This window comes from Rhododendron vialii, chromosome 8a (genome assembly GCF_030253575.1).
Source record: "Rhododendron vialii isolate Sample 1 chromosome 8a, ASM3025357v1".
Classification (NCBI taxonomy): domain Eukaryota; kingdom Viridiplantae; phylum Streptophyta; class Magnoliopsida; order Ericales; family Ericaceae; genus Rhododendron; species Rhododendron vialii.
In genome coordinates, this window is record NC_080564.1 from 29,381,308 (window position 1) to 29,397,139 (window position 15,832).

General features: G+C 37.2%; 1 protein-coding gene across 1 annotated transcript; it reads right to left on the bottom strand.

Moving 5' to 3' along the window:
* Positions 1-642: 642 nt before the first annotated feature.
* On the bottom strand, positions 643-14,007 carry LOC131336418 (uncharacterized). Its single transcript, XM_058372250.1, has 20 exons — positions 13,809-14,007; positions 13,518-13,604; positions 12,872-12,940; positions 12,635-12,767; positions 12,466-12,512; positions 12,212-12,298; positions 10,693-10,754; positions 9,422-9,464; positions 9,239-9,319; positions 7,697-7,813; positions 6,682-6,787; positions 5,278-5,341; positions 4,858-4,900; positions 4,302-4,568; positions 4,061-4,222; positions 3,580-3,711; positions 2,559-2,711; positions 2,232-2,318; positions 953-1,021; positions 643-852 (listed from the first exon to the last, which is right to left on the bottom strand). The coding sequence occupies exons 1-20, from the start codon at positions 13,938-13,940 to the stop codon at positions 745-747; spliced, it is 2,049 nt and encodes a 682-aa protein (XP_058228233.1). The 5' UTR covers positions 13,941-14,007; the 3' UTR covers positions 643-744.
* Between the last annotated feature and the right edge of the window lie 1,825 nt (positions 14,008-15,832).

A 15,832-nucleotide genomic window follows, 5' to 3' on the forward strand; every position in this document is an offset into this window, starting at 1 on the left:
ACATAAACAAAGAGCAAAAAATAAAACCCGACAAAAAAGAAGCTCCGGTGTTGGAAACAACGTTCGTCATTTGGCAGTGATTCCTTGTCAAATGTTTCACTATTTTTCTCATTACATATTAGGTCTGAAACTATGCAATAACGTTGATACAACGAGGAAAGCTTTCAAACCACATAACCTAAATTCAAAAGTTGAACAGATACAAACGGGCATGGATGGTATTGAAACCACAACAAATGCTTCAAAAGCTCTCAAATTATTCGTATCCTGCCTGAAAATTTTCACAAAAACAGCTGCGCACACAAGTGTGAGTGTGCCCATATATAGGCTGCATTCTTTTTAACTTCAACTTTTTTCTACGTTTTATGTGTTTTGTTCGTCTTTTCTAATTTTTTGTTGGATTCACGTGATATTTTTTGGATTGATCATTCTTGTCGACGAGAGGAGTCTAAAAACTATAAAAATATGGACCGATGTTGAAAATATTCAAATAAGATGGCATTTTAGACAAATAAGACATCAGTCCATATGTTTATACTTTTCCGATTCGTCTCATCGAGACAAACAATTAATCCCAAAAATTACGACGAAAAGCTAAACAAAAAGTAAAAAAATCAAAATAAGTTCCAGACTTGTAAGTTAAAAAGAACGCAGCCATAATATGAATTGAATTGACGAAAATATTACAAGCCAACCAACTGAATCGGTTCGCTATAATTAATAGAAAATATCGAAAAGCTCTAACTACTTGGATGCTACATGTTTATTCTTCTTGTTGCCTCTCTTTGTCAGACTACTACTCTCAGGGCCTTCCTCCTCCTCAGCTTTCTGCTCTGCCTCTAAGATTGCCAACTGCAGTCGCACAAACAGAACATAATGTTTCCAAATGTCTAAATGATTAGCCTTCTCCAGCGGCTGAAAAGCTCTCAGGGTTTAATAGCAAAAGTTTTACCTCATCAAGGATTGGTTTAAGCTCCTTGTATCGAGAAACAGCAAGGTCAAAACCATCTTTTCGGAGCTCCTGTGTAGCCACAACGACAATATCAAAAACAATATAATACCACCAAAAGTGGAAATGATTATTACTGTAGCACACATTAGCAGAAAAGTGCCACGTCAAAATAGTGTCAACATGGTAAACAGGATATTCAGGAATTGGATCTACCAAGGCTAAGCGCAAATCTAAAGTCAGTCTACGAAGGGTACTAGTACAAGACTCGATTTTCCAATGACACAACTAAGCAACCAAAGTTTAACCTAAAACCAACAAATAGACCCAAGCCCCTTTCAATTGATCCTATTTTTCCCCATTCCTCTGTCACTTGGTCTTAATGCCGCTAATCATTAAAACCATCCTTAACCACACTTGTGATGTAGATATTTTATATGGTACCTTTCTAGTTTCTCCCAAAAGTCCATTCAGACCAGACACGGTTAAAACCTTTCCTTCTCCACCAGTTCGAGTTACCATTGTTGATACATCAGCTTATGAAGCAGAGTCAAACTAAAAAGGCGTACAAGTCCGAAAAAGAACTTCGTCTAGGAAAAAGGTAATACTTCTAAAAAACATTTGTCCATTTCTTTAAACCCTTCAATGAAGGATTTCCTCACTAAGAATTGGTAATCTCTTTCCACCTTCGAAAGTTACCCAAAAATTCACCTCTTGGACACAACAGAACAACTAAAAATGGTGACTTCGACTGAGAATTAAATTTCTCTCTTCTATTCCTGTCACAAAGTATGTTAATGTCTAAAGCCAAATCATTGAGACTTTAGAAGGAATTGAACTTACTTCACATGCGTTTATCTGTTTGTTACTCCTCTGAGTACTAAAACTTCATTTTCATTACGTTTTTTTTGATATACTTGACGGAGTATTTTTGGTACCTATATGCATTGCCTCACTTAGGTTTATCAGACCAATATATAGAGTTTAGGTCTCTTCCAAGTCAGCTCTAAAGCACCCTTTCCTGAATCTAGATCTATTTCCCAACAGAAAATTAAGCAAACAAGTAACTAATTCAATCAGCCAAGCTCTGGGAATCAGCTGATTTGAACTCTTAGAATACATTGCCAACCTGGCTTGCCACAGAATCGTATATTACCAGCATAACAGGGGGAGAGAGAGAGAGAGAGAGAGAGAGAGAGAGAGAGAGAGAGAGAGAGAGAGAGAGATAGATTTGTCAACGGCTAATAAAGAGATGCAATTACTGTTATGAAAGACAACAAACCTTCCCCGTATGTTGAGTATGTTCATATGCAGCCATTTGCCAGTACATATTTGTGCGTTTGTAGAAGTCCTTCAAGGTTTCTCCAGGCTTCAGCAAATAACAACTCCACAAGCAATCAATTCAAAGTGTGATAGGAAGAAATATGATATAATGTACACTAAAATACAGGTAAAATGTGAACACTGGCTAAATAGGCATACCACAACTATAAGTTTCTAATCGAATTCTTTGTGTAAAGAGCTTCTGAAACTTTCACTCTCTTAATTTTCAAGAATGATCAAGGTTCTTTTAATGCAGAGTAATATCTACAAAGAATGAAAGGCGTACCATTGGTGTTCTCTGTGAATCGGAGAGGCCAAGACTGACTCTGATCTGCTCTATCCTGGCCCGTTTGTCTTTCCTCCGAAGATTCTTTCCCTCACCCTTGATTATTGCCACAGCATCTCCCAGCACAAGAGAGCTAGGACTGCTTTTCCCATCCTTAACATAAACAAGTACAAAACAAAATCAGACAAAGTAAGAGAGCTTCACAATCTGACCAACCCCAGAATAAATTACATATATATCTATATAAAAAAACAAAATTAGTAAGTAAATTAACAAATAACCAAACAAATGAAACAAAATAATCACGTATAGGTATTTATAAAAGCTCTATGATTGCAGATGCATGTTCTTCGACATTTACATCAATTCATGTGCCATGAACAAGAAACTGAAATGGGCCAAGAACTAAGCACCAAGTGGTTGGTTCAACAGGTAAATACTAGGAATTCCTTCCTTAATACTTGGGTTCAAATTTCCATAGCCTCTTCGTGGCGCTAAACATACTCTTTAGCGCTCGTTGCATGTGGTGGGACCTTAGCTTTGGCCCCAAACCACTGCAGATGACTATGGCTTTGTGCAATACTCTCTGGTGGATGTGCAGAGTACTACCTAAATATCCATTTTGAGTACCATTAAAAGAAATGAATCAAATGAGCAAAGACCTACCTGTTGTTAGTGTGCTATTAACAACCAAAAAAATGTTCAGACCTCAAATACGGTTTAAAATTATTTTTTTTTATCACCCGGTGCAAAAAAGTTTTGATTCTCAGAAAACTGGTAATTGCACTTGTGAAGATGTTTGGTAAGAGCTGCAGTATCCCATTGAATCTCAAAACTATAACTTTTGAACACTTTCCCCCACCACACACACAACACCCCCCCCCCCCAAAAAAAAACACACACACATGAGGAAGAATAAATAATAACAATAATAGCAACAAAACGAAACGAAAACAACCATATCAATCCATTAGCAAACAAATGCATTCTTGGTGAAACATTAGAGTGTAAAGGCACCCACATCATCATCGTTATCATCATCATCATCAGTCTCATTAACGTCATCTCCGCTACCAGATTCTTCCTGTTCACTATCCTCTTCATCTTCCTCATCTTCACCCTCAGAGGCTTCTATCCATTCGGATTCAGATGCCTGTGTTCATGAAGACACAAAAACATCTTTAGGCACATACTTCAACTAGGTATGGGTAAACCCCAGACTAAAAGATTTCCCATTTTTTTTCTTGAAAAGAACCCCAGAACAAGATGATGTTTGAAAGTATCTCTAATTTTGGACTGCAAAAAAGGTTGCTTTTAATGGCATTTCACCAGAAAACTGTTAGCATGTTCTCAGTGTGTTGATGAAAAGGAAAAGAATGGCCTGATATAGGTAAATTGAAGTTCCAAAAGAAAAGCAACAGCTGATAAATCATCCACATGATACAGTTCAACAAATGAGGTACACATAACTACATTGTATTCTCAAAGATAATTTGACCAACCGGTATGATGCACTTCCATTCATCAAGTTTGCTCAGATTAAGCGCATACAAGTCATCAAGTGCAATTTCTCGATCTTTAACTTCCATCATGCCCCCATAAATATAAAGTGTATCTCTTCCAACAACCAAGCAGGAATTAATGCGTCCGCATGGCTTCACTATCTGAAAGCGAGACAACATGAAGAATCAGATTGAATGAAAATTGATCAGGAGATAGTCATTTCCAACCAATATAAGATACCTCCGGCAAAGGAGAACTTTGCGAAGGATATTTCGAACTACATTCAGGAGGCCTTCCATCCGATGTCGTAGCTACCCCCAAACCATCAACAGTCATGTTTCTCTCTATATCAAGAGAAATATCATCAATGCTGCTTTCCACATCCACCTCTTCAAGGTACTCCAAGTCCCCGTCTTTATCATTTGTTACACTCTTTTCTACTTCCATTGGAGTTAATTTATTGTTGAGAGCAGCAGTGTTAGCTTCCTCTCCTGAACTCTTTTTCAACTGCAAAAGCAATCCAACAAGTAACCATTTAACACCATCCTTATTTCCTACATTAACGGCTTACTAATAATAAATCGTTGAAGCTAATGAAGTAAAAACAGGATTTTCAAAACAATTTAATACAAGCTGGAAAAGGCTGATCAAAGGTAAAAATATGTAAACAATGGACATAAGATAGCATCATCCATTAATGGAATAATAGCATTTGTTCCCCTATCAAGTATAAACAACATCAACCAGACGAAACAAATTAGAGATTTTAACGCTTCAAGTTCCTTGATCGAAATACCTTGTTTTTCGTTGACTTCTCCTTCCGTAGCTCTAATGGGTACCTAAAAGCAGAAATAAGGATCTCATTGTTATCGAAGGGCAGAAACTACGACAACACTGATTGTCTACTTGCAAATTCCCTATTCAAACTTCAAATTTCAAAATATGAGGCATTGCAAAAAAAGAAGTAACCACTAAGATCTCTTTTTTTATTATTTTCAAGTGAACAATTCTTGCAGCATTTCTACAGATAATTGGGTGCTCTCACGAAATTGTGTGTTCTGATTTGGCCATAGGACTCCCAGAAGTCTCACCAAATTTTGATAACACAAGGCCCCTAGAAGTGCCAGATATAGGAAGTAAAAAACTTTACACCAAAAGAACATAATAAATCAAGCTAAACCAGATGATGCTGAGAATAAAATGAAGTGAGATTTACCAGCGACGGTTGTCTAACTGAAATCCATAAAGCTCATTCAAGAACAAGCTCATTATAACATCACCTGTACAACAAATTCAAGTTGCCAATCAAGATAGTAATGGACTCTGAGGTTTTGTAAAGATGGAAGGCATGATTCTATGCCAAGAATAATAGACCACAGTTCAGCTCCCAACAAACAAGAATCCAACTCAAGTCAACACAACTATAGAAACACCGTTTTGGTCACTTTTTCTAAGGAATCTACATCCATTTCATTAGAATCTGGGACCTGCTTTGTCAAGGGAGGACATGCCCTTCCTCACCAAATCACCTTAAAACACTTTAGGTGGTATTCCGGTTTACCCCCTTAAAAAAATAAGTACTTATTTGCAATTTTCAAGCTTAAAAATAATAGGCTTACTGAAATAAAAAAATATGTAATATGGATCTTGTGTAATAGATTTCATCGAGATCTACCAAATCCTGCAAAAAAAAAAAATTGAAAATTTATTTTCGTAAACCCATTATTTTTAAGCTTGAAAATAGGTCCCTATTTTTTAAGTACTTATTTGAGAAAGTGGAACAGGACCTTAATGACAACAAAGATCAACATGCCAAACTACCCCTACAACACCCAAACACTTCCAAACTTCAATAGGAATTCATTTTGGTCCTACAACCTTTTAACTACCATATTCTTCATTGCTTTCTTTACATCTACTATTACTTTCCGAAAGAATTAGTAATTCATATTGCTACTAGAGTTACCAAATTCTCAGATTTTTTATAAATAATTCCTTCCTCTCTGCCAATCTCATAATCTTTAACTAGCGCTCTTTCACACTCACCACCAGTAAAATAAACGTACAAGGTCTCTACCTTTTCTTTCTCTGATCCTGAGAAGTTTACATATATACATACACGCAACAAATGCAAACATATCTCCATCCACACAGTCAAATCTTGTGTTCAAATCTGAGGGCAGAAACTTCATGCCTAAAATGGAAAAGGTCAGTTATATACCAATCTACCAAACCCAGACCTCCCATTAATGGACCTAATGCTTCCTTAGCTTCTGTTTGGCCACTTTATATCTTTCAGACAATATCTGTTTCATTCCATTTTATACCTGATATCAGACATGCAAAAAAATTCACGAGAACCAAATATGCTCAATATTTGAAGACCTGATAAGTCAAAGGTTATCAAATGAACATTTCCATGCAACAAAACCTGACCCCTTCTGAAATCGTCAATAAAAACCACACCTACATAAAATTCTAAGGTGTTAACAGGCCACCAAGAAGTGCAAACGAAATGGAAGCAAGACCTTTAAACCATGACTCACCAGTACAAGAATATTGAAAAACAGAGAATTAACAAACAAACAAACAAACATGCGTCTGCATGAAAGAATTTAACCTTTAACTTCCATGTCAACTACGCCACCAAAAAGAAGAGCCCGTTTTTTATGGATGCACATAGAAAACCCAGCACGAGGTCCAGGAGGCATCCCAATTTTCTTTACCTATTAAAGAGGAACATAAGAAACCAAAATGAAAAGGATTGAATGTGATGGGAAGTCCCCAAACAACAGAGAAGGTAATGTAGGACACAGATCACTGACAGATGGAAAACCACCCATCCTATGAAGTAGTGAAAGATAGTTGCCTCTGCAAATGACAAAATTTCAGGCAACAGCCAGTAAGAAACACTTAAAAGTTTAATTTACATATTCCGAGCCTATAGCTATTAGTAAAAGATAATAGAAAGTGGAAAATACAGCAACCATGGCTTAGCAAAATTAACTTAGTATACAGAAATTACACAAAGAGAATGTTTCTAATTCGTTCCCCTCATCCACCTATAAGCACAACACATGACCAGATAATATAGAGGTATTACATACACCCGCTCACCCCAAGTAGATAATTAGGGAACCTTGTACGACTAGTCAGCAGGCTCAAATATGAATCATCTGAATTGTGTTCCTCATTCTCAAATGTAAGTGACACTAGTTTTAAAATTCCACAAAAACCAGAAAATGATTCTGTGGCTTCGTGAACATTCTGTGTATTGCGTCCATAAAAGATGTACAAACATTAGATATTTCTCCGACTGGAACAACAGATGCAATTTCTTGGGAGTAAAACACATTATCATTATTTCTTTAAGCCGTATAAGAACACCGAACAGGCCTGTGTAACTGCCCCAAGCTGGGATTAAGTCGACCTATATAGAACCATATGGAGCAAAATATGAGGAGAAAAGAAAAGGACAAAATACCCAGAGCAGAGCAACATGGAATACATAAATGAAGCACAAAACATGCACCTGCTCCAAATCATAATGCGTATATCATTTATTTTGGCCCACCCCAGCACCCACTAGCACATTGAAGAAGGAGATAGGGCTGCAGCTAAAAAAGCATACAAACCTTGTTCCACTCCCAAGTCCTAGGATCAAGAGACCACATGTCTGAATGAACGATTCCCTTCTCCGAGTCACTTTTTTCAGATGAAACTTCTTTGGAATAGCCACCATATAAATATATCTGCAACGTGTGGCAACGAGTTGATATCACATCTCTTCACCTCATGTTACATACTTCAGTATGGGATAGATAAAAAATTAAAAAAGAAAAAGAAGAGCAAGCAATTCATAAAGGATATAGCATTAAAATTACTACACAGCTTGATGAGACAGGTCTATAGTTTGGCATTTCAAAACCGACTGCCATATTCTGCCGTCGTCCTTGAAATATAAACAAGTTTCCAGTGGTGGTTCCACCTACTCCATGCTCAAAACCATATAGTGAAATATATGTGCATCAGACCATCAGCGTAGACTACAATAGTTTGTAAAACAAGTGGAGAGATTAAGTTCACCGCTGGGAGCTTTCGGTGCACTGTCTTTCGGCATCTTGAACATAACAGAAATTTCCGTTAGCTTCCATGTTTGTCCAAGCATTCCCCAACCACACAGCTTTTCATAAGGCCAAATCACACCTCCATGACAACACCGAAACAACAAATATTTGAAACTAATTTACACCTATTGAATTGCAAGAACTTCTCACACATGCTTTGAAGCATCTAGCTTAATAAGCGATCAAAAGACTCAGAACTTCATTCAACCATACCTCAATGTAGATAACTAATGGTTTACAAACCTAAAATCCTAGTTCTGCATCTATCCCTAAAACAGAAAAGAGAGTTTCTTCTCCCTCGAATTTCTTTTTCACTTTTACCCTTATGTAATTCTGGTCATAACCCTATTGTGTGTTAACTAACAAATTTGTAAATCGGACACCTTCTCGTTGGGACCCAACAACGCTGAGGAAGTAATCTACAACTATCAACAAAATATTGCTAAGAAAATATCTGAGAATACTTAACAAAGGAAGATTTCAAAATATGACAAGAGGGGCATAATGATGCTAGTCGAGAATGATGCTACGCTTGTTCACAAGACTAACGAAATTGATATGGTTTTGAGTTTAAAATAAAGGAATATCGGAAATGATGCATGCTGATTTTTTGACAATATTAGTGCAGTCATAGGTGATGTAGGAGTATATCCAAAAAAGAAGCTATTTTGATTTCTTTTTCTCAATTGTCACAACACACAGGAGATCAATGGAGATGACGGACACTATCAACAAAAACTGTTCGCAGATAATGACCGGTAATTAGGACGTGCGCACCACGTGTCCAACACTAGTTCAAATAGAAAATCCACCTTCAACATGCATATTCAAAAACAATTCTTACTCTTAACTTCCCTAATTGAGGATGAACAACCAAACTAGGGTAGAATAGATTGAATAACATACACAATCCAATCTCCAACAGAGTTGAGGAAATTGTAACCCACCAGCATTAATTATGCACCCAAAAGGCTAGGCAAGCGAAAAATATATACCACAAAAAACACAGTAAGAGATCAGTTATTTCAGGCTTTATTCTAGTTCTCTCACATCATCTTGGTGGACAAAAAGCTGAAAACCACTCCGAGCACTCGGCCACATGCATCCAGGCGTGGGTTTTATCTCTTGCCACTACATTAAGACATTGCATCAATTCTAGTAAATCAAAATGAACGTTTCACATAAGAATTTTGTATAGCCAAGTCTTATACAACAAGGGCCAATTTCGTTCACCTTAAACTGATCCAAGTCAAAGACGTGCAAATCATTGAAATACCTGCATAAATGGAAACCATCAAATGCAATTGCAAGGCAGCAAACCAGAAATTTTAATTATAAGGAGTACCAGCAATACAGAAGTGAATTACCCCATTGCACAAAACATGAAGAATCACTGTAACAGAATTAAAATCTGGTTCACTTTTAGTTATTCAGGTCTCATTGAACAACAAGAAATTCATTTGCAAAACTATTGAAACTAGACAAACAGAAAACCTTAAATCCAAATGAATGGTCCAAGTTTTCAACTTCTAGAATATTTTTTATACTCGTGGTATCCGATCTGCCTCACCCCAATCTGAATAGCTCTGTGATTGTCACAATGAAGAGGCATTTGTAGTGTATTCTTACTGTTGGGTGAAGAAACAAACACACATACACGATAGCACAAAGAATAATCAAGCACACAGAAAACACAACATTCAGCAAGATTGCCTAGGTCCATGGCTCACACCAGCTCTTCACTATATTCCAATTGAGGAAGACAGTACGAAGAGGAGAACCAGATCTAATTCTTGATGACTAGCAACATATCCATGCATATATCTTGGACTGTGGAGTGTGGTCTGAAGACATAAACCATATTAGCTTTTCTTCTATTTCCATTAGTTGCTCATTTCTTATCCACATGTTCTCCCCACAAAATCTCCTCCTCCTTGACCACATCTTCTTTCTTTCTTCATTAGTCATAAATTCGGCTCACTTTCATTATAAGGAAAACGAACACACTGAGCAGTGTTTTGATTTGCGAACACCGAATATGTTTAAACTTAAAGCTATAAAAACTGATAAAACAAATCGAATCCATATTGTGAAATATCATACCCCGCTCACTGCTCAATCCTGAATCATTGTCCCAGGAATGTCAATCTACCTTTCCCCACTCTCTAAAATGTTAATAGCTAATATCTTACTCAACCAAAATAATGTAGCATTTATTAGAATGTGCATTCTTTCTTTCCCAACATTTTTAATGCAATTATAAAAAAGTTAAACAAGTACACATGCCAGAAACACTTAAAAGAAAATTTATGAAAACTTGCAAAAAGCGAAGGAAATAAACGTATGCAACACCAAACTAACCAAAATAAATACTGATATGAAGCCCCGTGTACTGGTTTAGGCTAGAACATACATCATTCATGCACCCAGAAGAAGTCAACAAATCTGAAAGACAATGAAATAATGGAACTCCTAAAATAGTTTTATAAAGATGCAATAACAACCTCACTTCTCTAAGAGTGTCATAGAAGCCACCGAAAACAACAATCTTGTGCTTGTATAAGACCTGTAATGCATCCATGAAATTTTTCATATAAAAAGTCATTATATGTCACATAATTCAGTTTGAGAGAAGTAGGATATAGCTTAAGACATCATAAGAAGTTCAAAAGTCAGCTTAATGTATGTCCATCTGTAAATTGACGAAGGGGGAAAGGAGGGTAGAAAAGCAGAGAGATAGACACAATATATTGCCGTCTGAAATAATCAGGGAATCAGCACCAAACAAAGACTGTTACACATATTACATTGTACATTAACAATCAATCAACAAATGGAATGCCCATAACCTAAAATGTTGTGTGTTGCATAGAAAAGCACAAATCTGAAAGATAGTCAGAAATGGTAAATGAAGTCAAGGATTTGATTCAGACAATGAAGAGAGATTCTTCTAGTGCAATCCCTTTTTTTTTTAATGGTAAATATACAGGTCCTGGCTCTTAAGTATCTTTTACAAGGCACATATGTCGCTCTATCCTTAAAGGATACTGCTCTCAAACACTATTTTTGTGGATTCAAGACTGAGCAGCACTTCTAGGCCATACAATGAACTCTTAAAACACAGAAAAATACAGATTAAATTTCCAAAATCATTAAATGACTCTAATTTTGAAGTATTCTTGACTCAGTAGCAGAACCAACATGTTCTCACTCCAGGCATGAAATTGTAGGAACCTGGCAACCTGATTGGAGAATAAATGTTATTCTTCATGTACTTTACGCATTTGACAGGAAGATAAATCTAGGACTCCAACTCAAGCCATTCAACCCAAAAAATCAACCCATAACCAAAATGTTGTTACCCATTAGTATTCATCCCCTATAGACACAAACCAACCAGATAGCAGAAAGGAGCTAAAATAAGTGGCTTAAGTTTATCATTAGACACAAGTAGTTCAACAACCCCCAAACCTGCACTCTAGTCCTTGAACTGCTATGTAAGATAAGAAATGAGCTTATCTGTGAGAGAGTGAACTGCATTGAGAGATGAGACCATATCAAGTGTAACAGACACAAAAGCCCTGCCCTCAATTATCCTCTGTTTTCCTGCTTGTCCTTAACCTCGTATAGGTCCGAATGATTCCCTTGTTTTAACGAGGTCAGAAAATTTTTTCAAGAGACAGGGATACATGTTCAAATGCTTCCCTCATGTGGTCTTTCCAATATCCTTTTTACCACAGCATCACATGTCGAACACACCCATCCACCCACATACATAGAGTGAGCGAGTGAGAGAGAGACTTTGTGTAGATTATAATTGAACGATACAAGAACTTTCCAAGCACATTTGGATAATTAAGTGTGCTTGCCACGTGAACTTCTGTTTTAGTGTCGGCATGTGGTATGAATAGCAACATATCATATAGACTTCCAATACATACGACACTGAATTGCATATGTTTAACCAAATGGACAGATATTGGAAACATTACAAAATAGATCACTTAAAGAATCTAAAGTTACCATCCGATGACCCGATCGTGGACTTGGACACCCTTTATAATTTAGCTGTTCCCATGAATTTGTTTTCAGGTCCAGCACCCAAAAGTCCTGAAAAAACAAATTCCAACGACAAAATCCTAATCTTAAGGAAAATTCTGAAAAAACATCATACATGTGTGTGTGAAGACTGAAGAGTAAAGACAACAAAAACCCAAATCATCAGCGATGAACTCTTCTTCACTAGACAAATTAATTAACAAGAAAGAAGGACTTGCCTTGTAGTGATGAAATCGTTCTTGATTTGGAGACGTGAATTCACCGCCTAGTAGTACACAACAGAAATTCTTTCATCAAAATCAGAAGATTAAGAACGGAGTAAGCCTTAAATGCGTTTTGTAAGCATGAACTTTTATTTATTCATGGACACAAGTTCTACCAGTTTACCAAATATATATAGATAGTTCTTCCAGGCAACTGCCTGATGTGCGCTACGAGGTGGTGGGCTGTTTGGGCTCAAAACCAGTTTCCACTCCTGCTTTTCCACATCATACCGGTACAGATCACCATATACAAATGTCTGCGTAATCCAATGCCATAGACTCTCAGTTAGAGGTCCCAAAAAGACACGTAGATATACATTATGGAGTCAATACAATCTAATCAGCAATTATAACCTCTGACCTTGCTACCATTATAGAATTCACCCCCGTACAGAATCAATTCAGTCTCTTTCAACGGATTGATGTTCAACTACATGTCATCAAACAAACATATAAGTTCACAGCACATATACCAGTGTTTTGCTTGGAACTGCTTCAAGAACCCACACACACACACACAAACTCACATGTTTGCCTTCTCAACTTTAGCAAAAAGAAGAAACAAGCAAAATAAAAAGCTAGCATTGTTTGCCCCACTTCTTTCTCAAAAATTGATGGAATGGCCAAACAACTTAGCTAATCCTTTGGCGCGTGAGAAAGTGAAAAAACATTATGCGTTGTGGTTTCTTCACCATCCAAAAAAAAGTGATGAGATTTGGAGAGAAACCAAATAGATGCATAAAGATTCATCTTTTTCCTTTGTTTCTCATCCTTTCCGCTATTTCCCATCTCTTCAACTTGTCCTAATGAGTGAAAAAGTTATCCATTGTTTTTTTTCTTTTCACATCATTCAACCGTTCCTCACCATCCATATGGGCTGTAAAAGCCATTTCATAAATAAATTAAAAAATCCGGCTTTAAGCGAAAGCGAGCTTTTTAAACATCCCAAACACATCCTAAACTAAGCACCGAAATAAGAAAGAAAACTGAACGAACAATCACAATACCGAGCAATTCGAACGGGGAGATGGCGCAGGGACATTCTCCTCGACGTGCACTTCCTTTTTCTTGGCCTCCTCCTTCTGTATACTCAACTGTCCAATCAAAATCACACAAAACCATTACAGAATTCCAAGTTTCATATGAATTTGTGATTAAAGAAGTGGATAATCCCTGCAAGTGGGCAGTGGGATTGGGGCCCCCAGGATTAGTCAAGGCGCGCATAAACTGACCCCCGGACACCTGAGTCATCAAAATAAAGAAGAAGAAGTGGATAATCAACTCCATTGTTAACCAACCAAGATGGCGTCGATGTCGTCTTCGGGAGAGAGCTTCTTGGTTTCTCTGCGGGATCGTTTCTCTTCAGCTCTGGCGGTTTTCTTCTCCGTTTTCTCTTTGCCTTTGCCTGGTTTCTTCGTCTTCTTCCCCATTCTTCCAAACGCTGCGCGAGCGGCACCGAGAGAAGAAAATCTGGGGGTTTTGCTAGGGGTGTAGCGTATGACATCAGTGTTATTTGTGGCCTCGACAAATAAGACGACGTCGTTTAGTGTAGCTTCTAAATTTGTAACAAATCATTCTCGAAGGGAGTTCATGAATGCAGCACCAAATTTACTGCATCTAACGTCTACTAAACAAAACACCCAAAGTTTATAACAACTTACTACATACAACCTCAAAAATATCCATGATCTTTCCAAATTACCCTTCCCTACTTCAAACCTAATTTTTCCCCAAAAAATTGAACTTCAACCATTCCCCCCTTCGACCCTTCTCTCTCTCCCATTGTCAATTTCTTCATCTTCTTCTCCCTTATTCTTCTCTCCCTCGGACAACCACCACCACGCCTCCAACACGAGTAACGTTCACCATTATACCACCAGCACAAGCAGCGTCCACCACCACGCCACACCACCACCAGCCTATTGAACATGTTCCTTCTCGTGTGTTAGTGCTAGAAGAGTTTGGAAATTAGTGAAGCAATTTAGGCTGTGCAATGGAAATGAAAGTTTGGAAGAGGTAGCCATGGATGTTGTAGTTTCGGAGCTGAAATCACAGCAAGAGTTAACTACTCACTCCTCCACTTTTAACCTGATTCTGTTTCGACATTGTCAGATTTTAAAACTTGAAATTATGCCAAAATTTCAAATTCTAGAGTTTGAAAATTGATGACAATATCATATTCTAAAACTCAGAATTCTGCCAAAATTTCAAACTCTAGAGTTCAAAAATTGTAGACAATAATCACTCCTCGCTTGATTCGTTTATCGGCCGTTAACTTCTAAATTTTCAATTAATTTTTATTTTCCCCCCTTTTGTGTGTATATAAGGTAAACTTCTGTGTGTATATAAGATAAATTATTATCGTACACGAACATGCCTTATTGATTCTTGTTAGACAATTTTTCTTTAATGAATTTCTCATTCATCCAAAGAAAAAGGTTGTGGACAATCTCTTGGATGGGGATGCTGTCAAACACCCCTTGTCAAGCTGACGATCGACGGCTCGGATTTTTACCAAGCAATCGACAACTCAGATTTATATGTGTTTAGATTTATTTCGTGCCATCCGTGCCGAAATGAACGACTGGATCGGCCGCTTAGCGGGGATGTCGCTCAATAGCATCCGATATCTATATTTTTATCTTTTAAGTAAAACAAAATAAAGAAAATTTCATGCAAAATTAAGAGAATTGCCATAACTTAAAGGGAAATGATAATGCCAAAACCGTTTTTGTTAGTACCAAAACTCTAGTGCACAAAAGGCTTGTACCATTTGCAATGTACAAGACTTTTATGCACCGAAATTTTGGCACTAACAAAAACGGTTTTGGCATTATCATTTCCCAACTTAAAAACTATCTAATTTACCCTTTGAGCCCTCTTCGTTTACCACATAGTAATACTAATTACATGGAGAATTCAACAGATTGGCTGGACAATTTTCTTAGAAAAAATAAGAGAAAATCCGTTTCTATATTGTCACAGATGATGTTGACAAGTACAACTTTTCCCCTCTCTCTCTTTTTTTTTTTTTTTTGGTTAAGTTATTACAATTGCACAACTTATTAATTGCTACTAGATTCATGCACATGTGTGTTTTGATAGATTCACTCGTTAATACTAACTCCTTGTCCCAAGTAAGAAGGGTGAACCCGCGGAGCCGTGTACAGACCAAGGGGGGCTGTGGCCACCCCAAGATTTCAAAAACTACGTTGTTTCCCACGGTAACGACAATAAATTTTCACAAATTAATACACGCATTACCCCTCTCTTAATACTCCCTTTCCCCAACTATTCTTGCACCTATTAAATACATCTCTTT